The following is a 27,782-nucleotide window of genomic DNA, read 5'->3' as shown; positions in this document are numbered from 1 at the left end:
TGTAAACTGAGTCCAGAGAAAGATACTACATTTTAAAAATGATTAAACGAGACAACTCTGTCTTCCAACTTGGGAGAGACCTCCCAAGCTACTCAGACCCTATACAGAACAAGTCAATTCTATAATTCACGTAAACAGTTCATGCCTTCGTACCGATCGCAGCTTCCCTCTATAGATTGATTATTTAAATATAATTTTTTTTCCCACTAGGTCCAACCCTCCGCTTTTAAGGAGATAAATGAAGAAGATAACAAGATCTCTAAATCATTATTTCTTTTCTTGTTACATTGTCTACTAATAAGAGTCATAGCTTAAGAGAAACATGTATTGACTCCCAAAAAAAAAAAAAAAAAAACAGTTTTGATACCGTAATCTGTCAATTTCTATTGCCAAACTGCCATAACTTGGTATAAAATGGTAGGATACAACAAGAAAGGTTCCCACTTTCCCAGGAAGGTTTATGTTTTCTATCCTAACCAAAATGCTTGGCAAAATTTATCTCAACGTGAAGAGTGTAAACAGAAGCAAAATAACTCAGTCTTAGCCTGTAACATGATGCAGCTCAAGTCAGCTATCAGAAACCGTCAGCAAAACGCATTGTATCCTAAACGTTCAAATTTTCAGTCTCTGTTTTGAAGCATTGTGCCGTTTCTTATCTGGTGTACTGGATGAGAGAAAATTTTTTACAGCCTTCTCTATTGCCTTGTTAGAACCAACTGCATCCTCAGAGGCCACATCTCTTTTTCTCTTCTTTCTTCCTTTCTTCTCTGAAGAGGTATCATCAACCACGGAAGTGGAAATGAGAGACCCGTCTATATCTTTCTTTATGTTCAATTCTTCATGCTCTGATGTGTCCATAGAAGCATTATAAAGGAGTTTGTTACGTTTTGTTGATTTAGATTCGCTATAGCCAAAGGCAACAAAGAATTCATTATAGGCTGATTGTTTTGATGCTTGTTTTGACCTCCACTGATCAGGTTTGGTAGCATATCTGTCATGATGGAGCAAAGATGAAGAAACGTATGATAAAAATAAAACACAAACGGCAACATTTCTTTAAGAATGTAGCATATAGATGGGACAACATTTTACCATGGAGCAAACAAATATGTGACAGAGATGAATCAAACCTCTAATTCAGTAATCTAAATAGACAAATTAAAACATGAACAAACAATTGAAATTTATTTTGTTTTTCCTATCAAAATTGAGCCCAAACTAGTCTAAGCTTCAGCATGCATTACATTTTACCCTGTTATATGACAAAAGAATTAATCTCAGATTACCAGACCAGCAAACTGAAATTTACTTACCTGTCAATATCTAATGTCCTAAGCAGATGCGGGCCTTGTTTGGTCTTGGAGAGTTCAGTTCGTACAGCTAATAGTTCAGAAGCTATGGCTTCCCTTAGTGACAAGTTACCAGCATTGAAGCATCTTTCAACAGTAAAAGAACCAGATAGGTTAATTGCAAGCTCCCCAAAATGTCCACGTAACCTTCATAGTTAACAGAAGCACTGGGGTCATTTATATTTGATCATGCAAAAATACCAGTTGGAATCTCAGGAGAGTAGAATATTATTCCATTAGAAAAAAAAAGGGCCAGAAGACCAGGTTTTTTTTTTTTGTGCAGACAAGTTCCATTGATGTCACATTAAACCAATGGACCAAATGAAACAAACACAGAGAAGAACTTCCAGAAAAAAAAATAAAACAGCCGAAGCAGTAGCTTGACATACTTCACAACTAATCTGCGCTTCTGCTTTGTTGAAGCATCTGAAGCAAGAAATGCTTCAATAACCCGCGCTCCTCGAGCATCTTGAGCTGCCTCAAGAACATGCTCAGCGTCCATGGATGTAATACTCAGAATATAAGGCTGTATCCATTCCTGTAAACAAGAAACAAGAGATAGCATACTAAAGTTAGAAGCCAGCTATTCACACTTTTGTTTTAAGTAACCCCAACATCATAAAGAGTTCTCAAGTTCCAAAAACAATCAAGATACAGATGAACTGATCATAACTAAAGTATCATATCTCTCCTCTGTAATGCCAGATCATATTTCTCACTAGAATACCTTGTTCGTCATTTATGATCAAACTAAAAACACCAACATATAAGACATTGGTTTAGAACTGCGAAGTTTTAGTGAGTAATATCCATTCAATTCAAGAATTCAAACTACAACCTCTAATCAGTCAATCATCCGGCATTTCACCTTTCAGAAAATTTCATTTAAAGATGATCAAATCTGCTTGAGTATCAGGCTATAAGCTACGTAAATAATTTCCTGCACTTACTGTTTATATATTGCTACACTAATAAAAAAATTCAGCTTAAATTTTGCAGTAATATTACCATATGCACACATCTTAATCAGAAGCTTGAAGCTCACAACTTTAGTTTAGTTAATGCAAGCAAAAGTGGCAGAAACTTACTGATAGCGCGTGATATATCTGAGGCCAATAACTTAATTGGATAGAAAGAGAATGATAAAACATATTCAAGAAAAGAAACATACACTTTGGAATTTAAAAATAGCCTGCAGAATCAAAGAACCCATAACATGCATCTTAGCTCCGCCAGGCCAGCTCCAACTAGACTTATCTTCATAGCTGAAGTAACTCTCAAGAAACAGTATCCGAGGAACAATGAACTTGGAAGTCTCATTTTTTGAACCAACAGCAGTAGCAAGTGCCTCGCAACACTGAAAAAAAAAAGAAGGGAAAAGTCAACAAGGGTTAGGACAAGACATCTACATCAAAGGGAAATTTTAGTATGATATAATTTCCATTTAAGAGTTCTTGCCCAGCTGTTTCAGACTCACATGTACAGAATTACTAAACAGCAAGCATTAAAGGAATGAATCTAACTACCAAACCTTATATTCATGAGTTTGAAGCCTTTGACAAGCAGCAATAAGGGAAGCAATAACTCCTGATCTCCCCATTCCGAAAAGATCTGCAAATTTCAACCCAAGCTCTTCCCAGATCAGCTCCATCTAATAGACAAAATCAAGGGAGGTTTCTTTCAAATGTCAGAACAGAGCTTAGCAACACATCTAGCACCAGAATAACCTCCACAAACTGAAGAATTAAACAGCAGTCAAGGGGTAAAACAATGAGGAGTAAATATCTACCAATAACAGAATTTCATAGATGGAACACTAGCATCAATTGCAGTGCCTTATTTCAACAAATAAGCATTAACCTAGAATCTTGCAACGCAAATAAAGAATACGTACTTGATCTTTTGTTCTTGCATGGGAAATTAATGCTTGAACAACAAAGTTTCCACAAGGATGGGATGAAAGCTCAAACAATGAATTCTTCAAAAGCTTTGTCAACATATCATTATACAGGCTTTCAGGTGCAACCTCCAGAATTACCTGCATTTTGCAGAAAAAGGAGCTAAGACCATGAAATAAACAAAAAAGAAAAAGCATAAAGCAGATTATTTAACAGCAACATGCAAATGAAATGATGAAGTGGAGGAATCAACTGCTTTTTTCTCTGCTTCATCTTTTATCCAGTTGTGCTTCCAAAAGAACAAGACGGTTTGGAGAACAGATATCACAGTGGTAGCAGCTCTTGAATCTTATGTGAAACTAGTATAGCAGGAATAATGAAAATATCCCACTTCACTGCCAACTTTAATCATCGATTAAGGGGATTTAACTAAAAGAAAAGGAAAATTTGACTCATCTAGAACAGTGTCCAGACAGTTCTAACTACAAGAGTTAACCTGTAGCCTCGCAATTACGAGCAGAAGACATATCTTGGAGTGTACTTTATAACAAGCGACAACATTAATGACAACCAGAGGCTTATGAATAATATAATTATGAGGCTACAAAGGAAATTAGGGGAAAAATTTTATGTTTATCTCTTGTTTTTTTAAGACTAAGTCTAAGATAACATTGTTCTTTGGGTTCATATCCTTGAGGAGCTAATCAAATGGCTGCCTTCCAAATTGCATTTTTATGACAATGGTTCAATTCAAATGCAGTAACACCTCAAACATATAGAGATACAAACAATATTATGATACAGAAAAAGAAAATGTCTCATAGCATAAAATATAAAGTACCGCATAAATAAACTATAATCTATTAGAAGTTGCTTACTTCCATTAAATGGCTAAATGCGGGTTCTTTCATTGATTCTACAGTTTCACCAGCAACGATCATGTCAAACTTTCCTTCAGCTAAATTTTCCTTGTTGCAGCCAAGAAGAACTGGAATTATGTGCAGCAATTCTTGATCATTGCCGGCTAATAACTTCAAAGCTGTCTGCCAAGTGAGAAGAACTAAAAGTTCAGTGGCACGTCAATTCATTACATTAAAACCTCATTTAGAAAAAAAAAACCCTTCATGGACGAGGATAAGAACTTGAAAACTCATGGAAAGCTACAACACTCCACATCGCATAAAAAGAGAATAAACAAATTAGTCATATGCGATAGACAATGTTTGTCAGAATCTACAAGCACAATCAAAAGAAGTAGACATATTAAATGAGAAATTACCCCAAAAATAAGAAGTGTAATTAAGTAGAATGCAAATAATGAAGTTTCAATAAACCAATTAATCCAGGAATTAGTTATCATCTTCTGCAACTCAATACATGGTTGCATGATCCAATAACAGATGGAATATCTTAATACTTATCTGCCTGTGCTCGTCAACAGTGCAAAAAGCCATAAGGCAAGGGAGTCTACACTTACAGATTGCTTTTGCATACCTGACACTATATAACAGTGACAAAATTAAATAATATAAAATAACAGGAGAAAAGAAAAACATGCCTGCAGAACCAAACTGCTATACTGATCAACTTGTAGGGTCTTCATATCTTCTTTTGTACAGTTCATCATCCCTGATACAAGAAATTTCAATAAACTTGGAAATCCTTGCTGGAGGTGCTGGGAATCATTCCCATCCAGGTGAGATACTTTTAAATTTAACCGCTCTGCTAGAACTTTCGATCTCTTTGCTCCATGAAACTCTGGGGAGTCCAGTGGTACTCCTTTACAGAGACAAAGAAGACTTCGAAGAACGTGAGATCCATAGCAATTGCATATTAAATCAAGGGGATTGACAACAATAACCTGAAATGGATCAAAGAAAGATTCAGAGTTAAGTAGCAAAATTTAGCACATTATCTTAGTTTGCCTCCAAATAAAGTCTCTTGAAATATTTAGTTGTATCTGCTAATACACTGAAAAGAAGGGTATGTCAGGCAGGCAAGGCCTCCAGAAGTCCTATAACAAGAATATGCGACAGAGTTTGTTTCATTTACCATTAGAGTACAAATCAAATACTTGATACCTTGCATATCATTTTCAGAGTATCTTCAATAATGGTGTAGGCTTCTGTGTCCTGAACATGCCTGGCTAATGACTTAAAAGCTGTCTCAGCTACATGAGAACCAGACCTGTCCATTGCAATAGCAGGAAAGATATTTGCACAGCCTCGAAGGAAACTGCATAGATTGTCCAAATTACAGCCGTCGAGTAGAGTCTGAAGAGTATTGCTTATGATATAATCTGTTGCTAATTCAAATTCCTTCCCCCTAGCTTCTTCAAGAGCATTACCACATATAACTGATCGCTCCTCCACATCCACTCCTTGGCTTTCAAAAAGGTTTGCAATCTCCGAAAAGTACTTTGCTGTTTCAGGCTCAACCTGTTTCCTAAAAGGGTAATCATATCAGTTAAACATTCCAAAACACAACTTCAAAATTTTTAACAACTTGGATCACAAAGTAATGATACCTGATAACCGGTGCTTGTGAGTCCGAATTCTGGTGATGCTTGAAAGATTTCTTAAATTTCCCAGTCCCATCAGTCACCTGGCTCGTTACATTCTTTTTATAACCATTATCATCAAAACCACTATTTCCTTTCTTTGCTTTTTTCCCCATTTTCATTTGCTTCCAAAGCCTATAATAGTTATATAATATTTAGGGACTTTTCAGGTCCTCTAGCCAGTAAAGCTATCCAAAGTCCAAACCAAAAAAAAAAAAAAAACTATGCTTTCCTCAATGCTTTTCTAATGAAAAAAAAAGTACTAGGAAATTTTCAACATAATCAATAGTTTTAATAACTAAATTCACTGTTAATTCACTTCATATATAAAAGATAACCAAAAAAAAAAAAAGCAAACACTGTCCAACGCAAGTTGGAACTTTCTCAGCTATATCATTTTACGTGTACGATAACATTAATAACAACGGACTACAAAAAAAAAATCAAAAGATCGAAAGGTTCAAAAAAAAAAAAAAAGAGGAGAATTATTTAGCATAGCTTACTTCGACTTACAGTGAGAGGCTAATTTTCGGTGCTGAAACCTAACAGCTATAGAGAGCGAGCGAGAGAGGAAGACCTTAGTCGTGCTCCAAAAACTATAATATATAGTTGGTGGGTTTTGATATGTTGTTTCCGGCCTTTTGGATAAAAGATGTTGCAACACCCAATGGCTGGATCAGGCTTTGGAATAACGATTTCCTATGGGTTCTAATAGGCCAGATCTTTAAGCCCATATTGCCTCGGTGCATTCTCAAATCTCAATTCAAATATATTTTTAATTAACAACTGCTCCTGTTCTCCATAAATAGAGCGTTAAATTAACATAGCTTGATATTAAAATATTTGGAATCATTTCATCCAACTTTTAGCTCCAATTACTCAGTAATTAAAGTATATTAAGACATTATTGATAATTTAAATTTTCCAACAAGATAGTAAATGAATACACGGATGTAAGTAATGTTAGCTAAAGAATAGATATGCGACATTGTTATAAACAAAGGTAGCTACATTACTACACAAAGCCCAGCTATGGTTTCCATATCCTTTACTCAATTTCACTCATATCCATAATCTATAACTATTTATTAATTAAACCAAGATACAAAGCGTGCCGTAAAATTTAGGCTTCTAAATGCTGACACATTTTCACCTTCTTTTTTCTTCTTTTCGGAAAGTAGGGGAGGAGAAAAAGTATAATTACCCGCCACTCCCTATACTTTTTTAACTTTTATAATTCAGTCATTTTACTTGCTTTTAGTTTTAAGAATCAAGTCCCTCTATTTGTTAAAAATTAAAGTTCAATTGATAACATTGTTAATTGGCTTCTATAAATTTGAATATGCAACAGAAACTCTAAGAAGAAAGGAAGAAATATACCTGGAAAGGGAAGTCCCTGAGTACGCTGAAGAACAAATGAGAAGCGAATGGGAATGTGAACCAGATTAGGGAGTTTCTCGGTGGAAAAGAGAGAAGAAGAGGAAGCTTCAAAACAAAAGAAAATGAAAGGTTCTGAAAGGAAAAGCTTTCTGATGGAGTGAAATCGTCAAAAAAACAATGAAATGATGGAATGATCGGATGACAGATTTCAGAGAACCTGATTGGGCACTGGTTCGGCGTAATAAATGCTATTCTAGACTATTCTATCTAGATTTTTGTTCTGGTCATTTGAATTCTTTAGGATCGGTATTTCAAAATTTTTGAGCTATTTAGGGGCCTGCTGAAATAGTGGGCCGGTTCTTAGTATAATAAGCTTGTTTTTAGACTTTGTAGTTTGGTTTATTTTTTAATATGAGCCCAATCTAGAATATTTTCAAAAAAAAAATTTATACGTAATTTTCATGTGATTTTAAAAAATAAAATAGTTATTGTGTTGATGTATTTAGAGTTTTATGTGATATTCAAATTGAATTTATTTGGGAAGAATTTCGTCATACATTATGACTTAAAGATTAAATAGTTAGTTTATTTAAAATGATTCTTTTTTTTTGTGATGAAATCGAAGAATTTTGATCTAACAGCTATTTTAACTTGATATTAAAACGATAATTCCGTTTCAAAGATTTTCTAAGCTTAATGATGAAGAACAAAATTATTCTCTTTTCTGTTGATTGAATAAGATCATAAAGTAAATTTTATCCATAATATTTTTAACTTGACAGATAATATTTTGTAAGTCATCTGAAATTATTTTTCCTGTCTACAAAGCTGAATGACATTAACTATTGCAGAGATTGTTTGGTTTTTGGGACCACTAAAGTAAATTGGAGTTAAGAAGATGAGACTTGTCAAATTGCATTTTGACACTCAAAACTACAAAACTATTCGCATGTACGAGAGAAGAAAGCACGACAAGATTGACTGACATATTTGATAAGGGAGAAAGTTGAAGAAGGCCTTACTCAGACACATCATGTCCGCTTCAACAAACACTTGGCCGAAATTATGAAGACAGCACTTGGAGTACAGACAAATTTAGAGTGAAGAACATCCTCCAACAGTCCAACTTGAGGGAATTTATATTAACATATGTTCATTAGTAGCAATTAATCTATAATAATCCTCTAATTCACTTAAATTAAAACTACTATCGGGTAAAAAAGGTGTTAAAAAAATTCACAATAGATATATCTTTTTGACTATTAATACACAATAAAGCAGTTGCTTTTCTAGAAAAAAAAATCCTTACCGCCCCTCCAGACATCTCAATAATTACTATTATTAGAACATTAGTTATTAAAATAAAATATAAAGAAAATGAAAATGGGACACTGTAATGATGATGATCCAACTGGTTAAAGAAAAAGCAACATACTTTTTTATTTGAGGAAAAAAAAAAGGGAGAGAAATAAAAGCTTTAAAATTATCTACATGAATGCTAGTATACTTTCTTTTGGTAGAATTACATTTAATGTCACTAAAATATTAATAAATTTATATTTTAGTTATTTAATTTTAAAAAATTATAAAATAGTCATTGAATTATTCGAAAATTTTCATTTAAATAACGAAATTATTCGAAAAGTTTTATTTAAGTTATTGGATTATTGATTTCTTTTTTAAGTATGGTTAGTAAGCTCCAGGTATCAATTCAACAATTGATACGGTGGATCAATATCCATTGATGAATAGAATAACATAATTTAGATATAAGTTGATATAACGATTAGTTACCGAACTCAAAGAAAAAAACTATTTCGATTTTAGTTTGTAGATTTGTGACATTAAAAAGTGTTTCATAGAAAAAATAAGTTGTAGAAAAAGAAGGGGAATGCGAGTTTTCAATTGGTGCTCATTGGCAAAACTTAAAAGAAAAAAAACTTAACAACTTAGTGATTTAAATAAAAACTTTTAAATAGTTCAGTAACTTAAATGAAAATTTTTAAAAAATTTACTGACCGAATTGTAACTTTTTTAATTAAGTGACTGATATGAAATTTTATCCACAGTTTAATTACTAAAAGTGAATTTACCCTAAAATATACTTATTTGTTGATTTAAAAAAAAAACTTAAAACCTTGTGTTCCGTATTATTTGCCAATTCGGACCAAAGACTATTAAGAAGAAAAAAACAAAGCGTGATTTGCGATGAGAATATGAATGGCGTCTATTTAGTTAACAATGAAGCAGGCAATCCACGCTTAACTGTCTATTGATTTTGATTTTTTAAATGTCTTTAAAATTATGCTTAATGACTCGAAAAGGTTTCTTGCATTTAAAATATTTTATATTAATATTTATATATTTTATAATTAAATATAAATATAAATAATTTTATTTATAATTTAAATTATTTAATTCTGTACATAACTCTTTTTATTTATATTTTTAAGAAGTTATATTAAAAATTAACTAAAAACATTAAAATAATAAAAAATACAAATTTTAAAATTTAAATATATAATAAAACTATATAAATAATTTAATATTTGTAAAAATATTTAAAATATAAATATAATATTTTATTATATTGTATTAATTAATCTTGATATGAAATAAGTGGACTCATGTTTATTAACTTATTATACTGTTTACTTCGGACTTGACCCTCCATTACGTAAAAGTGTCAACTACAGCTTAGATAACACTTATGTCTAAACTCAGAGAGAGCATACATAAAATTAGCTGAAAAGCAAGATGCTAAAATTCCTCTTTCTTTTAGCCGAGACAAGTCTTTTTCCCAGTTATCTTTTTAATTATACGAAGCAAAGAATATATACACACATGAATTCATTTTTATTACACTTTAAAATTTCTGTAATGAAATTTAAGCATTAGCATGTATCTTTCTTATGTTTTGATTAGTTTTTTTTTTTCATTTATTTTAATATTTTAAAATTTTACATCATGATATTAGTGTGGTTTATGGAATTTAAGAACCCTACTTGTGGTGGTAACGTTTTTTTTCTTTTTTATGAATTATTTATACGGACAAGAATGAAATATCCAGTTCATGGAGTGGTTTCGTGTCTTTTAGCTTTTGTCCCCTTCTCTGGCACAAACCGACGTGGGATTTTCTTTTAAAAACGTTTTCTTGTTTCGCATCCAATAAGGCATCATTATAACAAAGTTTTGGATAATATTTGGGTTATTATTCTATCCAATAGAATTTTCTCACTCCACAATTTTTTAATTACACATCACAATATCTAAATATGATCAATAACCTAAAAGAGTAAGTGATTTTAAGATTTTAATTTTTAATTTCACAAATAAAAATTCAAATACTATTATATATTCCATTAATTATTTTAAAAAATATTTTTTATTGTTTTCTGTCACCTTAAAATGATATGTATCACTCATTTAATATTGTTACAATATATGAAATGATTTTTGGTAGGGAAACAAATGATGATGCATAGATTTTATTAAAAGGTAAAAAAAAAAGAGGGTGATTAATTAACTTAAAGTAATATGGGTTTGACGTATTTAATTCAATGCTTGAATTGGCAACGGAACGAGATTATCTGTCGTGGTATATAAAAACAAAAGCCATTCTACCTACTACTTTAGGAAAAAATAAATGAAGAGTAGATTATTTAAAATTAATGTTTTGATTTATTTAATCGAGATCAGTAACACGATGATGGCAAACCCAACGAATATGAAATCTATTTATTTAAAACTGCAAACGGCTGGCCACGTTTCCTTTGTCTACGTTGTTCTGATCTCTTTAGGGCAAGTTGTGTTGTAGTTTTATTTCTCCCAGAATCCATGGCTGCGCTGCTTTTGTTTGACTCGTTCGGAAATTTAAGGCTGTTTTGCTATATATATATATATAAAGTTGGTTCATTCAATCAAATAATCAATTCAGGCGCTAAGCATTTTCGGATTTAAATTATTACTATAATCTTCTTTTTGTTGACATTAACGTATAATCTTAATGGAATACGATATTAATTAAAACCTTAACACAGCATTGTGACATAATAAAAGCCTAATTAAGAGAATCGAATATACATAATTGAAGATGTTAAAAAACTTTTTTTTATCACCAATATAGAAAGTAGGATAAGATGCAAGGGTGATTAGGTGGTTCATGTTAAAATGAGAGTGAAAGAGACAAGTGGAGAAAAAGAGACAAGTGGATTATTATTATTTTTTTTTAAAGTTAAGAATCGTACAAATAGTTATTAGCACCGACACTCTTGAAAGAGGCATACATGAACCTAATCTGGTAACATATTGGTTTCTTTGCAAGACAACATAAAACGGAAATCATGTAATTCAAGGGTTAAATTAGAAATCTAAAAGGGTTTTTGAGCCTGAGTGAAATTAGTAAATAAAATATTTTTCATTTTTTTTCTGGGAATGAAGCGAGGAAATGGGCGAGAAATCAGATACTACTTATCCAAGAATCCAAGGAAAATCAAAGTTCTCTGACATTCCAGTAACCCATAAAAATCACGTTAAAAAAGGAAAGAAACCACGTGAATGTAATGCAAGGAAAAAAAAAAAAAGGACATCAAACCAAAGTACCAATGAATTTTTCACGATAATATTTCAGGCATCGGTTTGTTTGTTTTTTTGTAAATAAAATCATAATTGCAAGTTGACGGTATAAAACAATCGCAAGTTGTAACATGTGTGTCCGAGACTTTATTATTGGAAAAAAAAAAGAAATTAGTAGTTTAAGGAAAAAAGTGAAAAAAGTAAAAGATAGAGTACCGAAATTAATAATATGGCCTTTTAATTTCACAACAATAATAATAGATTACTATGAAGTCGATAGTTAAAAATTTCGGACAAAGAGGAATGTAGAAGAAGAGACTTATAAAGTAGTAAAAAAGGAGAATCCTACGTTTCTTTCCAAGAGAACTTAATGGTCAATTAATCAAGTAATTGGAAGGCAAGTGTCTCATCAATCTTCAATAATTGAAGAAGACAAGAGATGCATTTAACTCTCTGGAGTGAAATGAGTAAAGGAATGTAGAAGAAATTTCTTCATCTTTCTTTATGACCGAAAATGTGCAATGTATAATTTTTTTTTCTCAGAGATTCCCAGAAAAATGACAAGTTTTCTAATATCTTACAGCAGCCTATTCAATAATAGCAATATATATATATAGCAGCCTATCCAAAAAGATAAATAAATAAATGTAATGAAAAAGAAAACCAATAAAACTAATCATTAATAAGAAGAGAAATTATCTCAGTTAGGTTTTTAAGATTTTGTTCCGGTGGTTATTTTGGAGTGAAAAAACATATGTTCGGATTTGAATGCATTTTATTTACGTGTGAGATAAAAAATTTAATCATTATTTTAAACAAATCTCATTTTTAATACAAGGAAACTATTTATAATTTCCAACCAATATTATATAACAAACGTAACCTTCGGCCATTGAATTCGGTAAATACGTTGAAACTTGTTCTTAATTTTTTTTTATTTATTTAATCTCTGAATTTGAAAATCATTATTTATTAAGTCTATTATTTATTTAAGTCTATTTTGTTAATGACAATGAAAAAAAATTGGAATGATGTAACTTTTGGCCATTGAATTTAGCATGTAGGCCCATATCAATCCCTTGAACTTGACAATTAGATTCACTTTGATATTTGTAATTTTTTTGTTCACTTTGGTATTCGAACTTGACAATTAGGTCCGTTATAATTTGAAAATTCTAAAAGTTTGATGATGTGGCACTCTAAGTTCGAAAAATAAATTTTTTTAGATGATAATGTGATACAATCTCAGAGTGTCATATATTCAGTGTCTTAATAACTGAACAGATTGTTGAACATGTTAGACCACCAGTTCGACCGCTAGACCAATAATAATTACATAATTAATTAAAATTTTATAAAAATCTAAAAAGATAAGTAAAACTAAATTTATATATATTTTTACTTTTTTTAGATTTTTAAGAATTTTTAATTATTGTTGGTTCGACAATCGAACTAGTTGAATTGATAACTAATGGTTGATCTAACTTGGTCAACCATGAGTTTAGTTATTAAAACACTAAATATGACACTCTAAGATTGTATCATATTATCGTTTTTTTTAACTTAAAGTGTTATATCATCAAACTTTTAAATTTTTCTAAATTTAAGTATCAAAATAGACGTAATTATTAACTTCTAAGTGTTAAAATAAAAAAACACAAATATCAAAATTAACTTATGTTAAGATTAGATGTGAAATTTAAAGACCATAATTATTTATTTTTTTATTTTTTGACGATGTTCACAAAGTTACATTATCCCTGTATAATATGCATTTATAAACAATATATGTCTAAGACATCCCCTGATCCCCTCCTAGTTGTTTTAAAAATTTTGCAAGTTGTAAATATTGTAAAAAAAATTCAAGTTGCATCATGTGTGTCTGAAGCTTTAGGAGTGAAAAAAAGAGAGTGAAAAAGTAAAAAAGAAAAATAAAAGACATGTGGACTTATTAATCATTGAAAATTGCAAATAATTGAAATGCAAAAAAGAATATGCGAATTACCTGTGCTGAGTCCGCACTCAAAGCTCTTTAAATCCTCCAACGAAGCAGCCGCTTCTCTTCACCCTTCCAACTTCTCTTCTTTGTAGCCAAAAAGGAACAATGAGCCGAATTAAAGAAACTTTATCCAACATTTCTGATTCTGCCAAACACATTTCCTTCACCAAGAAACACAAGAAAATTTTCTTGGCACTATTTGCATCTTTAGTCATTGTCGCTGCTATAATCGGCATTGTTGCTGGAGTGAGCTCACGGAATAACTCCGATGAGTCCGATACTTCCCATCATGCCATTGTGAAATCAGCTTGTAGTGGTACATTCTACCCTGATTTATGTTTCTCGGCTGTTACTACCGTCCCTGCTGGTACTGCCAAAAAGGTGAGGAGCCAAAAGGATGTTATCGAATTGTCTCTTAACATCACCACCACTGCTGTCGAACACAATTACTTCAAGATTAAGAAGCTTTTGGCTCGAAAGGACTTGACGACGCGTGAAAAGACGGCTCTCCATGATTGTTTGGAGACTATTGACGAGACCCTCGACGAGCTCCACGAAGCTGTTGAGGATCTTCATGAGTACCCCAACAAGAAATCTTTGACCCAGCACGCGGATGACCTCAAGACCCTGATGAGTGCCGCAATGACCAACCAGGAAACTTGCTTGGACGGGTTTTCTCACGAGGGTGCCGACAAGAAAATCCGTGAGGTCCTGATCGATGGCGAGAAGTACGTCGAAAAGATGTGCAGTAATGCGCTTGCCATGATCAAGAACATGACGGACACTGATATTGCAAACGAGATGATGCTCAAGTCATCGAACAGGAAGCTGAAGGAGGACGAAAGCGGCATTGCCTGGCCAGAGTGGTTGTCCGCTGGCGACAGGCGCCTGCTTCAGTCGTCTTCGGTGACCCCCAACGTGGTTGTGGCGGCCGATGGTAGCGGGAACTTCAAAACGGTGTCGGAAGCGGTCGCCAAAGCACCGGAGAAAAGCAGCAAAAGGTATATTATTAGAATCAAAGCAGGCGTCTACATAGAAAACGTGGAAGTCCCAAAGAAGAAGAGCAACATAATGTTCATCGGAGACGGGAGAACTAAAACAATCATCACCGGCAGCAGGAATGTGGTCGACGGAAGCACCACTTTCCACTCTGCCACAGTTGGTAAGTCTATTTTCATTTCCTATATTTTACATCAATTTACCTTTTCTTTTTCAATTAAATTTCATTATATTAATTTTTCAATAAATTCTCTAAAGTTCCCGGCCACCATTAATAGATCGTAAGTTGAACTACTACTGGCCAAACTGATCATTTACTGGCCTCAGATTATATTTGTTTTCTTTTTTAAAAAATGGTTAAAATGTGCCTGTAGTTCCTGTACTTTTCAAAAACTAGGAATTTAGTCCATGTAAACTTAAATTTTAAAATATGAAAATTAAAGAAATTTAATTTTTAAAAATATAAATACATAGACTAAATTCCTAATTTTTGAAAAGTATAGGGATTATATGCAGATTTTAACCTAAAAAATTGATAATCAACTCCGTTAAGTACGAAATATCTCGAGTCAGTCCCTGATCACACTGGAGCCGAAGCTTGGGCCCCTGCTTATCTCTTCTCAGTGATTCATGTTGTCAAATCATATTGGTTAAACTTTCCTACGTTATCTCATTAGATTTGGGGAGCACATGGCCTGGTTCACTAAAGGTCAATTATTCAAACAGGATATTCTTTTTTATATACAATATTTGAATATGAAAGATATCATACGCAAAATGGACAAATAATCCTACGATTGACTAGTTGTCAGGTTACAATGTGTGCTCCTCGTTTTGCCCACTATTATTGGAATAGATCATAATCAACCCCGCCATGACATTTTTCAAATAAATCCTTTCTCCTTAGTTTTGTAGATAGATAGATAAATAGAGAGGCATTGAGTTAATTGAACACTCTACTTCCTGTTTTCACCCAAAACAACAACAGGGAGGTTACTTTACAGCTGACCCTGGATTTTTCTTTTTCTAGATAAGCTTTTCATCTATTATCATGTTCAATGAAATTTGATTGTGGGGACTTGGTGGCTTCCCTCTTGTTTCATCTACTTGTCTCATTGGGTCATATAACAACTTTTTCCAGTTTCCTTTCGTGGATGGTACCTATTGTTTTGACTAATTATCATGCATTCAACATCGCACCAGGCACGCCAACTCAACGAACAAATAAATTTGATTATTTTATTATACAATTTTAACCCATCCTAGTAAGGGGTGTTGAGCTCCAATGACTGATGTTTGAAGGGCCCAACACATGCTTGGACGAAGGGAATCGACCAACCGATTTCCAGTTTTTGGCGATGTTACGGACGGTACATTTATTGTGCACAGTTGAGCAGCTCCGTACAGCATCATAGCAATACCTTTTCTAAATTCCTTTTGATTGGTCCCCGACTAAATAGTGCCGTCCTTTGCTGATGCGTAAGGGTCGGTGTTGGTTTACATAAAGTAGCTGCCTTCTCCAAAAGATACCAAATAGTTTTACTTTCGTTGCAAATTGGAATAGTTCAAGCCTTCATAGGAGTAGCTAGCTTCGTTCCCCTCGTAGTCCTGTTGCCGCTGAAATCATAAAGTTCAATAAATTGAATTGATGCTTAACAATATTTTCTTTATTAGGCAGCTAGCGTCATTAAATAACAGAAACAAGTGTTGTTGAGCCAATTTATAGTTGTACATTACATAATGCAGAATCACATGGGTGCTTATTAGGTGCTATACGCCAGATAAAACGTTGAATTATTACATTGGTAGTTTAATGTTATATATTTGAAGTTTGAACATTATGCTGAACATGCATAATATAATACATGTTCCCATGTGGTTGGTTGCAGCTGCGGTTGGTGAAAAGTTCCTTGCCCGAGACATAACCTTCCAAAACACAGCAGGTCCCTCCAAGCATCAAGCTGTTGCCCTCCGTGTTGGCTCTGATCTCTCAGCATTCTACAATTGTGACATGCTAGCATACCAAGACACTCTCTACGTCCACTCCAATCGTCAATTTTACGTTAACTGCCTCGTAGCAGGAACAGTTGACTTCATCTTCGGAAATGCCGCAGCCGTGTTCCAAAACTGCGATATCCATGCTCGGAAACCAAACTCAGGGCAGAAAAACATGGTGACAGCCCAAGGCAGGACCGATCCTAACCAAAACACAGGCATTGTGATCCAGAAATGTAGGATAGGTGCCACCTCTGATTTACAGCCTGTTCGTAAAAACTTCCCAACATATCTTGGGAGGCCCTGGAAGGAATACTCGAGGACTGTGGTAATGCAATCAACAATCAGTGACGTGATTCAACCTGCTGGCTGGCACGAGTGGAGCGGGAGTTTCGCCCTGAAAACACTGTTTTATGCCGAGTACCAGAACACTGGGGCCGGTGCCTCAACTTCTGCGAGAGTGAAATGGGGAGGGTACAAGGTGATCACTAGTGCAAGTGAAGCTCAGGCTTTTACTCCTGGCAGGTTCATTGCTGGAGGAAGTTGGTTAAGCTCTACAGGCTTTCCTTTCGCTCTTGGGTTGTAATAATTTTAAAGATTGTATTGTCAATGTAGCCACCTACCTACTTCATTGTTTGGTTTGAGATTTGCTTTGCGGCCGTGTATCTGTTAAATTATTACTAAATTAATAGTAGTAATAAGCGAATGCCAAGGCTTTCTTCAAATTTATCTGGTGAGACAGTTTGGTTTCATGTCAATAAATAATCGTCGTCCAAAAAAGAAATCAATAGATCATCAGCCCTTGGGAATGTCGGCAATGAGTTAAGGGCTTGACGTTAAGTTCGCAAATGGGCTGGCTGCCAATTCGGCCTTTGTCAGAAAGAGATATCGAATACCCGAGGTGTCTGGTTCGATGTCGACACTTGGCCCAATGCTGGCACCTGGTTTTCAGTATGGGATTTCCAAATAAAATTCAAGGGAATCAAAAGCTAATTTAAGATGGAAACGACACTTGGAAGGACAAAATGTTAAATCCCAATTGGCTATTATTTTCATAAAACCAACCATTTGTCAAAGGAATTGATGCCCCACAGTTGCCCATAAATCAAAGTACAAAGCATCCCTCGAGATAGACTTTATTCAAAAGTCCATATGTTCATCACACTGTTTGCAGGTTGTGGAGCACTTTCATTGGTCGGGGCTATTTTCCAGCTTTGGAGTTTTGAATAACTCAAAAAAATTTATCGAAAGCGCTTAATCATATTGACAATGGAACGTTGAAATGCTGCCAACATCAACATTCCGAAAATCATGCCAGAAAAAACACATTTTAATTTTTTTAATATTCGCTTGGAAGAGTGAGCTCATGTTCATACATTTTACAGACCTTATTCAAACAAAAATTAAGTAAAAAAACTGATAACGCCATTTTTAAAAATTACTTATCATGAGAAAAGAATATTCCTTTTGGCCAAAGAAAAAAAAATTATTGAGAAGAAATGTTGGCGCTATCAATGGCATAGCAACGCGTCATGCTGTTTCACATTGTATAGCACATGGTAATCACCTTTAAATACGTCCAAGTGAGCAGGACGGACGGACGGACGAACCCAACACGTAATAAAATTCTTTTTCTTTGGATTGGACAATTGAGTTTAAATAATATATGAATTTGATATATAAATTTTGATTATGAATCTACTATATTTATTAAATTTTAATTTTAATTTAATCATATAATTTTTTAAAAATAAATATATTAATTTATTTTTATATTAGATAAACATAGTTATTTGTGTATGTAATATATAAATATAAATTAATGTTATATTAATAATTATGTTAATATTTGTGAGAATTTGATTAAATCAATATTTCATGTACAAAAATTACACAAAATTAAAGTTTATATATAAACCTGCACATTAAACCAAAGTCCTTAGATAGTTTTGAAATTTATCTCATTGTATTAAACAAAATTAGGGCAAACTACACTAGTATCATCTATCTATTAGTAAATTTCTTTTTTATCACCAAACTATAAAAAGTTACAAAATGATCACTTAATTATTCAATTGTCATTTTGTCACAAGCTGACTAACAGTGGCAATTTTTAAAATTGGCATTATATCAATTTTAACTCTCAATATTTATAAATTATATAAATTTAATCTTGATTCTAAAAAAAATTATCCCTCAACATTTGCACATTGTGTAAATTGGTCTCTCTCTATAGTTTTAATTTTTTTGTGAAGCTGAGGGTTAATTTTAAAAGAATAAGAAAAAATAAAATTTATTATCTTGGATTTTTGGGTGTTTCTATTTTTTGTATATTTTCGATCAATTTTAGTTAATAATTTTGTTTCTTTAGCTTTTTAGGTGAAATTGTCACAAAGAAAAACAAAACTACAAAAAAAATCACATTAGACAATGTGTAAATGTTAAGGGGTTAGATTTATTAGAATCAATACTAAATTGACAAAATGTATAATTGTCAAAGGTTAAAATTACTATTATTCCAATTTTAGAAGCTGTCATTGTTAGCCAATTGATGATTAAAATGATAAAATTATATAATTGAGTAACCATTTTATTATTTTTTATAGCTAGATGACTAAACAAATTATCAATAATTAGATGGCTATTAGTGGAATTTACCCATAAAATTGCATATAGTTTGACCTTGGGGAAATTAGTGCTATCCAACTACTACTAATAAATTTATAGTAATTTGATGAAAGGGAAAAAGAAAATTTATTTAGTTTGATCCAACAAAATAATGAGAGTTCACATGCTCCAAGTGGTGATTATGGGGGCTGACTAATTAGTGGTTCACATTACATTTGCAGCTGAAGCTTCCTTGCATATCAATTTTCTGTCCTTTTCCAATGGGATTTTGTTAGGTTAATCAAAACTTATAAGAAATCTTTTGAGCAGGAAAGAGGGGCTGTTACCTCATGATTAAAGTATTTGAGTAGTAGTTACTGTCTTGAAATTGATTTAACATCGCATCAACATATCTTAAAAATATCGTTAAGTATTTATTTATAGGTTTTAAGTTTAAATTATAAATTGCAAAATTCAACTAACTATATATATATTTATTTTTCAAGGGTAATATGATTTTTGGCTCTCAAGTTTAGTACAGTGGTTCTCATAGAAAAAAATAAAAGTTTGATGATGTGAAATTATATCACATAATTTCTTAAAAATTAAAAATATATATAAATTTTTAAGTAATTATATGATACAATTTTAGAATATCACATCTAATATTTTAATAATTGGATAGATAGTTATACCACCAATTCTTAATTTAATCGGTGTGATCGGTTCGACTGCTAGATTAATAATAAATAAATAGATAATTAAAATTTCATAAAAATTATTAAACCGCTTGTTCATTTGCCAATTTCTTGTACCAAATTTTTTTTATTTTTTTTATCAATTTCAAGTATTTTCCGATTCAATCAATTCAACCCCTTTATTTGAACTATTATAATAATCAATTCACTTTCCAACTGATTAATTTGACACAGTTTTAGTAACATTAGTCACATTATGTTACTAAATTTAAGTACCAAAATACAAAAAGAAAAAAAAAGCAATACAAATCAAAAGGGAATTTATTTAATAAATTCCAAAATTTTTACTATGGATTTAATTACAAAATTTATACTATGGATTTAATTACATTTTCCACCTCATTTCTCCCTCCAAAATGATGAATCAAAGTAACATGTTGGTAATAAGATGACAAGTGGCAACAGTTTTGATGATTAAACAAAAAAGTTCGGATTAATTACATGTTGGATTTACAAAGTATGTTGTAGAGTATGAGATTGAAAGTTTGAATCTCTATAAAAATGAAATACATTTGATAACTAACTGTTTACCTCAAGAAATGGTGATCTTTCTTGTTTACTCAGTTTTTAATCTTATTAAATGCCAGATGTATAATTATGGCAGAAGCAATTTAAATGCCATAAACGCCAGATGTGTAATTATGGCTGAAGGAAAATAATGATGTTGATTGTACAATAAAATAAAAAAATAAACAATTTATTTAAATAAAGATCATTACTCTTCCCATTTTTCATTTTCTTGATCGATTATAATTGTAATATTTTAACAAAGAAGCATCGAAGAGAGGTCCTATCTTTTCATCTCGTTGAGCAATGGATTCAATCAAGTCTTTCAAGGGCTATGGCAAAGTAGACGAGGCTGAAGAACGAGCTTTCAAGCGAAAGACACGAAGGCGTCTCATTATCCTCGTCATCTCCATTATCGTGCTGTTAGCTGTTATCATTGGCGCAGTTGCGGGGACTTTGATACACAAGAGAAACAACTCGTCTCCCGATACTGCATCCCCAACGGAGTTAACTCCAGCAGCTTCATTGAAGGCGGTTTGCGAAGTGACTCAGTACCCATCTTCCTGCTTCTCCAGCATATCATCTGTTGCATCGTCGAACGCAACTGACCCAGAGATCCTCTTCAAGCTGTCTTTGAAAGTAGTTATCGACGAGCTCTCTGGGTTGTCACAGTATCCCAAGAAGTTACAAGCTGAAACCAATAACACCCAAGTGAAACACGCTCTAGATGTATGTGGAACCGTGTTTGATGACGCGTTGGATCGACTCAATGACTCGGCAACTTCCCTCGAAGTTGGGGACGGAGAGAGTTTGTTGTCGGATTCCAAGATCGATGACTTGAAGACATGGTTAAGCACAGTCATAACCGATCAAGAAACATGTTTAGACGCCCTGGAGGAACTGAACACCACAAAGAACTTCAACGCCCCACTGTTCGAAGAACTGAAAGCCGCCATGCAGAACTCAAGTGAGTATGCCAGCAACAGTTTGGCCATCGCTGCTAAAATCTTGGGTTTGTTGACCAATTTCCGTATCCCGATTCACCGGAGGTTGCTTGGGTTCCAAAAAGCTGCACCTTCAGAGTTCCCAGCTTGGGTTAGTCCCACTGAAAGGAGACTGTTGCAGGAGTCCAAGCCTACCCCAAATGTAATTGTGGCTAAAGACGGTTCCGGCCATTTCAGGACGATTAACGAGGCGGTGCAATTGGTGGGAAAGAAGAACCAATCGAGATTCGTGATCTATGTGAAGGAAGGCAAGTATGTTGAGAATGTGAATCTGGATAAACACAGGTGGAATGTCATGATTTACGGTGATGGCAAAACTAAGACTATAATTTCCGGCAGCCGCAACTTTGTTGATGGAACTGCCACCTTTGATACAGCAACTTTCAGTAAGTAATTTTTCAATCTTCATTTACCATGATACTGTTTAGATCTTTAGTTTCAATTAGATTTGATAATCTTTATTGTCCTTGAAAGACATTAATCGATATCCAAAAGCAAACCCTCAATTTCTGAAACTTTATAAACCATGATGAAGCTTGAATCAGCAGAATGTGTGGTAGATTATGAATACAGATTTAAAACACACACACACACACACATTGTGCTTGCGTGTTATCATGTGGAATTGTTGGGCTATACTTCCCCGAAGAATTCTGCTTTTCCCACTTTAAAGTTGGTTGCACCCCACCATGTGCCTGTCTTTACAAAGATCTGGCCATGTGGTCCCACTGATCTAAATAATTTAAAAGGCCTGCAACTGATACATACTACCATATGACTAGGTCTTGGTGTATTTAAAGATAAATGACTAGGGTATTGATGTATCTAATGTTAATTTTTCTTCAATGCTCCCCTCAAGTCCCATCCATTAGATAGAAGATCTAAACTGATCAATTTGTATTATGCTGATAGCCAATTGCTCACTTTTACATGATGTCATTGGAAGCCTGAAAAGGGGTTTGAATAGCTTGCTTTTAATTAGATGAATGAAGAATATGATAGCTCTTCTGTGAATCACCAGCTGTGGCAGGAAGGGGATTCATTGCAAAGGACATAAAGTTCGAAAACACAGCAGGTGCAGCAAAGCACCAAGCAGTGGCTATGCGGTCCGGTTCTGACCGCTCGGTATTCTACAGCTGTGCATTCGATGCCTACCAGGACACTCTCTATGCTCATTCCAATCGTCAGTTTTACAGAGAATGTGACATTTTGGGTACAATTGACTTCATTTTTGGGAATGCAGCTGTTGTCTTCCAAAACTGCAACATCCAGCCCAGGCAGCGTTTGCCTAACCAGTTCAACACCATCACAGCTCAAGGCAAAAAAGACCCTAACCAAAACACTGGCATCTCAATTCAGAAGTGTACAATAACTCCATTTGGCAACCTTACTGCCAATACTTACCTCGGCAGGCCCTGGAAAGAATTCTCCACCACCGTTATTATGCAGTCCAACATTGGGGCGTTCTTGAACCCTGTGGGCTGGAGAGAATGGGTCACTAATGTTGATCCACCCAGCACAATTTTGTATGCAGAATATCAAAACACTGGACCTGGATCAACCGTGGATCAAAGGGTAAAATGGGCTGGTTATAGGTCCACTCTCTCAGAAGCTGATGCTGGAAAGTTCACAGTGGCTAACTTTATACAAGGTGAAGATTGGCTGCCTGCTGCCACTGTAGCGTATGAACCAGCTTTATGATTTTCATAATAGATTCAAGGGTAGGGTTGTGAAAAGGTCGAAGATCAAATATTAAGATGGTGTTTTTATTTACCCTCTTTTTGACATTAAAATTGCTCTGTAGACCTATATATTATATGTATAACTCAAATGACACAAAGAGGAGGTTTACATACCATAAATTTGCAATATATTGAACCATAAAGATTGAACAAAGCATTTTGTGATAAGGATACATGGATGGATGAGCTAGCTGAGTTAGCGGCCTTTGTTCATTATACTGAACCAAGTAATAACAACTTTCATATTTAACTATGAAAATGGATGATGAAAATTTTGGTCCCCAAAACTGCAAAATCAATGCCCACTCTGTAAACTTTCTTTGTGGAAAAAGGAAGCAAAGCCAAATGAGGGTTGTAGTTTGGGGATGAGGTGGAAGGTTAAAAGCTACGTGATAGAATGAAATTCCTCTCTGAGATGCAATTGGCATAATGTGCATACGTAGGAAGGAGAGTGGAATGATTTTGTCAAACCAATAAATATTGTATCCGTCTGCAATTACCAGAAAATAATAAATTTTCCTTAGAGAAAGTAGTTAATTGTTAGGGTAAACAATTAAAATAGTCACTTTTGTTTACCTCAAATTATATTTTAGTCATTTATGTTTATGTTTGAAATATTATATTTTAATCACTTACCTTAACATGTTCTAATATTTTAGTCATTGAGCCTTTAATTGCTGTTAACAGTGTAACGGTAAGCTGATATAACACGTTAAATTATCATTTTAAACAAAAATTTTAGGTTTTACAATTGGTCCCCATATTTTTTCGTTTCGAGCAATTTAATTTTTTGCTTTTATATCCTTTTAATTTTTTTCTTTATTTTGCATTCTCTTTTGTTTCTCCCTTTGTTTTCCTCCCTTCTCCGTCTCTTTTAACATAATTTTTCTATATTTTCCATTTGTTAAAACCAATCCCTATACTTTTATTTTTGAACAATTTAATTGTTTCTTTTTATTTATTTATTTTCCTTTTCTTCTCCCCTTTTAGTTTTAACAAGAGAAAAATATAGAAAAATTACATTAAAAGAGATAGAGAAAGAGGAAAACAGAGAGAGAAGTGAATGAAAAATAAAGAAAAATAAATAAAATTTAAAGGAACATAAAAGAAAAAAAATTGCTCAAAATAAAAAAAATATGGGGACTAATTGTATAATTTAACTTAAAATTTTTGTTTGAATGAGGATTTAATGTGCAACCTCAGCCTACCGTTATACTGTTAATGGCAATTAATAGTTCAGTGACTAAAATGCTAACGTAAGTGATTAAAACGTAACATTTCAAACATAAGTGACTAAAATGTAACTTGAGTTAAACAAAAATGACTATTTTGATAGTTTAACCTAATTGTTAATGTGTTCTTAAATAATGCTTTTATTATGCATCTGGTAAAGAGCAAATGAATACTGTTGCGGAAGCGACGATAATATTAATAACAATATTATCAGAAATATTTATTTAGTTATTATTGCTATAAATATCTAAGTGAGTTCTGTCTAGTTGTTGGGTTTTAAGCGGGACCATTGTGACCCCTCCAATTTAACTGGGAATTTTCTTAGTATAATTGTTGGCATAATAATTATCTAAATATTTCTGATAATATTGTTATTAATATTATCGTCGCTTCCGCAACAATTGGTATCAGAGCCAAGGTTTTGTAGTATGCTCTGTGTTTGCAGCTTAGTCTGATCTTACACATCAGAAACATTTCCTAAAGCTTGTGGGTATTCCGCATTTGGTGGCTATTAAATAGAAGCTATGGCAAAAATGACAGAAGAAAAACCATCCATATCAACAACTTCCACCTCGTACATCTTGTCGAGGGTTGGAACTACAAATACGAGATTTGCAGTGGAAATTTTTGATGGAACAGGTCATTTCGGCATGTGGCAAAGCGAGCTTCTAGATGCCCTCTTTCAACAGGGTCTAGATATTGCCATTGAGGAAGAAAAACCAGAAGGGGTTGATGATAAAGAATGGAAGACCATCAACCGATTGGCATGTGGTACAATTCGATCATGTCTTTCCAGAGAGCAGAAGTATACATTCAGTAAAGAGACTTCTGCAAGTAAATTGTGGAAAGCATTGGAGGAGAAATTTCTGAAGAAGAACAGTCAAAATAAGTTACATATGAAGAAAAGACTGTTTCGTTTCAGTTATGTTCCTGGTACCACGATGAACGAGCACATTACCAATTTTAATCAGCTGGTGGCTGATTTGTTGAATTTGGATGTGACTTTTGAAGACGAAGACTTGGCGTTAATGTTGTTGGGATCGCTTCCTGAGGAGTTTGAGTACCTTGAAACTACTCTACTTCATGGAAAATCGGAAGTAACTTTCAATGAAGTAACTGCTGCATTGTATAGCTATGAACTACGCCGAAAGGATAAGTTGAAAGGTTCAGGTGAAGCAGCAGTGGAAGCATTGGTAACAAGAGGTCGTCAGCAAAGTCAGTCTAAGGGGAAGAGAAGAAAGTCCAAAGGTCGAGCTGTTGCCAAAGATGAATGTTCTTTTTGCAAAGAAAAAGGACATTGGAAGAAAGATTGTCCAAAATTGAAGAAAAAATGGAAGACTCCGCAAGATGCAAATGTTGCAGAATGCAATAGTGAAGCAGAGTCAGACTTTTCTCTTAGTATGACATCTTCAACATTATATGCAGATGAGTGGATCATGGATTCTGGTTGTTCCTATCATATGTGTCCCATTCGGGAATGGTTCTTTGAATTTCAAAAACTAGATGAAGGGGTTGTTTACATGGGTAATGATAACACATGTAAAATAGCCGGGATAGGTTCAATTAAACTGAGGAGTCATGATGGATCTACTAGAATTTTGCGGGATGTACGATATGTCCCAAAGTTGAAGAAGAATCTCATCTCTTTGGGGTCGTTAGAATCTAAAGGCCTAGTTGTGACAATACGAGATGGAGTTCTTAAAGCAACTTCAGGAGCATTGGTGATGTTGAAAGGCATAAGAAAGAACAATCTGTATTACTACCAAGGTAGTACAGTGGTCGGGACAACAGCAGCAGCAATTACGAGTACCAAGAAGGACGCTGAGGCAACACAGCTGTGGCATATGCGTTTGGGCCATGCTGGTGAAAAATCCTTGCAAACTCTAGCCAAGCAAGGATTATTGAAAGGTACAAAGACTTGCAAATTTGAATTTTGCGAGCATTGTGTTCTGGGAAAACAACGAAGGGTGAAATTTGGCACTGGGATTCACAATACTAAAGGTATTCTGGATTATGTGCATTCTGATGTATGGGGACCGTCCAAGACTCCATCACTTGGAGGAAGACGTTATTTTGTCACCTTTATTGATGATTTTTCCAGACGAGTTTGGGTGTTTCCTATGAAGAACAAAGATGAGGTGCTTGAAGTTTTCCTTAAGTGGAAAACTAAAGTTGAAAATCAGACAGGAAGGAAGATTAAGGTTCTCCGATCAGACAACGGTGGAGAATATAAAAGCGATCCTTTCCTGAAGATATGCCAAGATTGTGGCATAGTAAGGCACTTCACCGTAGGTGGAACACCGCAACAGAATGGGGTGGCAGAGCGTATGAATCGAACGCTTGTGGAGAAAGTTCGATGTATGTTATCTAATGCTGGATTAGATAGAAAGTTTTGGACTGAGGCTGTGACGTACGCTCAACATCTCATCAATCATTTGCCATCATCTGCTATAAATGGCAAGACTCCTTTGGAGAAATGGTATGAAAAACCTGCTACTGATTATGACACCTTACGCATTTTTGGTTCTATTGCATATTATCATGTGAAAGAATCAAAGTTAGATCCAAGAGCAAAGAAGGCTCTATTCATGGGCTTCAATGCTGGTGTTAAAGGATATCGTTTGTGGTGTCTAGAGGCAAAGAAGACGATAATCAGTAGGGATGTTACCTTTCATGAATCTGCCATGTTGAATAAGGTAAATCCAGAAGGAGTGAGTAGTACTTCGCAGCAGGTGGAGTGTACTCCGCAGCAGGTGGAGTTTGAGCAGAGTGTGGTAATTCCAGCAGAAGGTACCACTAGTGATTCTTCATTGGCAGATGCAGAGTCAGATGAGGAAGAGGTTTCTACCCAAGAACCTCAACAGCAATCAGAGCCAATTGCAGTCAGAAGGCAGAGACGAGAAATTCAGAAACCAGCTCGTTTCACTGACATGGTAGCTTATGCACTTCCAGTTGTTGATAATATTCCATCCACTTACACCGAAGCCATTCAGAGTTTAGAGAATTATAGATGGTTAGGTGCAATGGAAGAGGAAATGCAATCTCTAGAGAAAAACAAGATGTGGAAGCTGGCACAACTACCAAAAGGGAAGAAGGCGATTGGTTGCAAATTTGAAGACACTATTGAAGTTTGTGTTATGAGAAGATGTTCGAAGATGTGGAATATCGCCAAGGTG

The 27,782-nt window shown here is 34.0% G+C and overlaps 3 protein-coding genes across 6 annotated transcripts; 2 read left to right on the top strand and 1 right to left on the bottom strand.

Moving 5' to 3' along the window:
* Window positions 1-239: 239 nt before the first annotated feature.
* Window positions 240-7,464, bottom strand: LOC107958342 (pumilio homolog 23). 4 transcript variants are annotated; one of them, XM_016894089.2, is made up of 12 exons: window positions 7,188-7,464; window positions 6,311-6,599; window positions 5,775-5,942; window positions 5,329-5,692; window positions 4,806-5,108; window positions 4,126-4,290; window positions 3,244-3,387; window positions 2,881-3,000; window positions 2,521-2,706; window positions 1,739-1,887; window positions 1,314-1,496; window positions 240-991 (listed from the first exon to the last, which is right to left on the bottom strand). In XM_016894089.2, the coding sequence occupies exons 3-12, from the start codon at window positions 5,927-5,929 to the stop codon at window positions 613-615; spliced, it is 2,148 nt and encodes a 715-aa protein (XP_016749578.2). In that variant the 5' UTR covers window positions 5,930-5,942; window positions 6,311-6,599; window positions 7,188-7,464; the 3' UTR covers window positions 240-612. The 4 variants fall into 4 exon arrangements, with proteins under 4 accessions (XP_016749578.2, XP_016749581.2, XP_016749580.2 ...); XM_016894092.2 differs by having other exon boundaries at window positions 5,329-5,685; XM_016894091.2 differs by having other exon boundaries at window positions 6,321-6,599.
* Window positions 7,465-13,500: 6,036 nt separating this feature from the next.
* LOC107958345 (pectinesterase) lies at window positions 13,501-17,480 on the top strand. Its single transcript, XM_041113528.1, has 2 exons — window positions 13,501-14,923; window positions 16,650-17,480. The coding sequence occupies exons 1-2, from the start codon at window positions 13,867-13,869 to the stop codon at window positions 17,339-17,341; spliced, it is 1,749 nt and encodes a 582-aa protein (XP_040969462.1). The 5' UTR covers window positions 13,501-13,866; the 3' UTR covers window positions 17,342-17,480.
* Window positions 17,481-20,608: 3,128 nt separating this feature from the next.
* LOC107958344 (pectinesterase 3) lies at window positions 20,609-23,527 on the top strand. The gene is made up of 2 exons (XM_016894093.2): window positions 20,609-22,017; window positions 22,653-23,527. The coding sequence occupies exons 1-2, from the start codon at window positions 20,934-20,936 to the stop codon at window positions 23,330-23,332; spliced, it is 1,764 nt and encodes a 587-aa protein (XP_016749582.2). The 5' UTR covers window positions 20,609-20,933; the 3' UTR covers window positions 23,333-23,527.
* Window positions 23,528-27,782: the final 4,255 nt, after the last annotated feature.

This window comes from Gossypium hirsutum, chromosome A05 (assembly GCF_007990345.1).
Source record: "Gossypium hirsutum isolate 1008001.06 chromosome A05, Gossypium_hirsutum_v2.1, whole genome shotgun sequence".
Lineage (NCBI taxonomy): Eukaryota > Viridiplantae > Streptophyta > Magnoliopsida > Malvales > Malvaceae > Gossypium > Gossypium hirsutum.
This window is presented reverse-complemented; position numbering and strand designations above follow the sequence as displayed.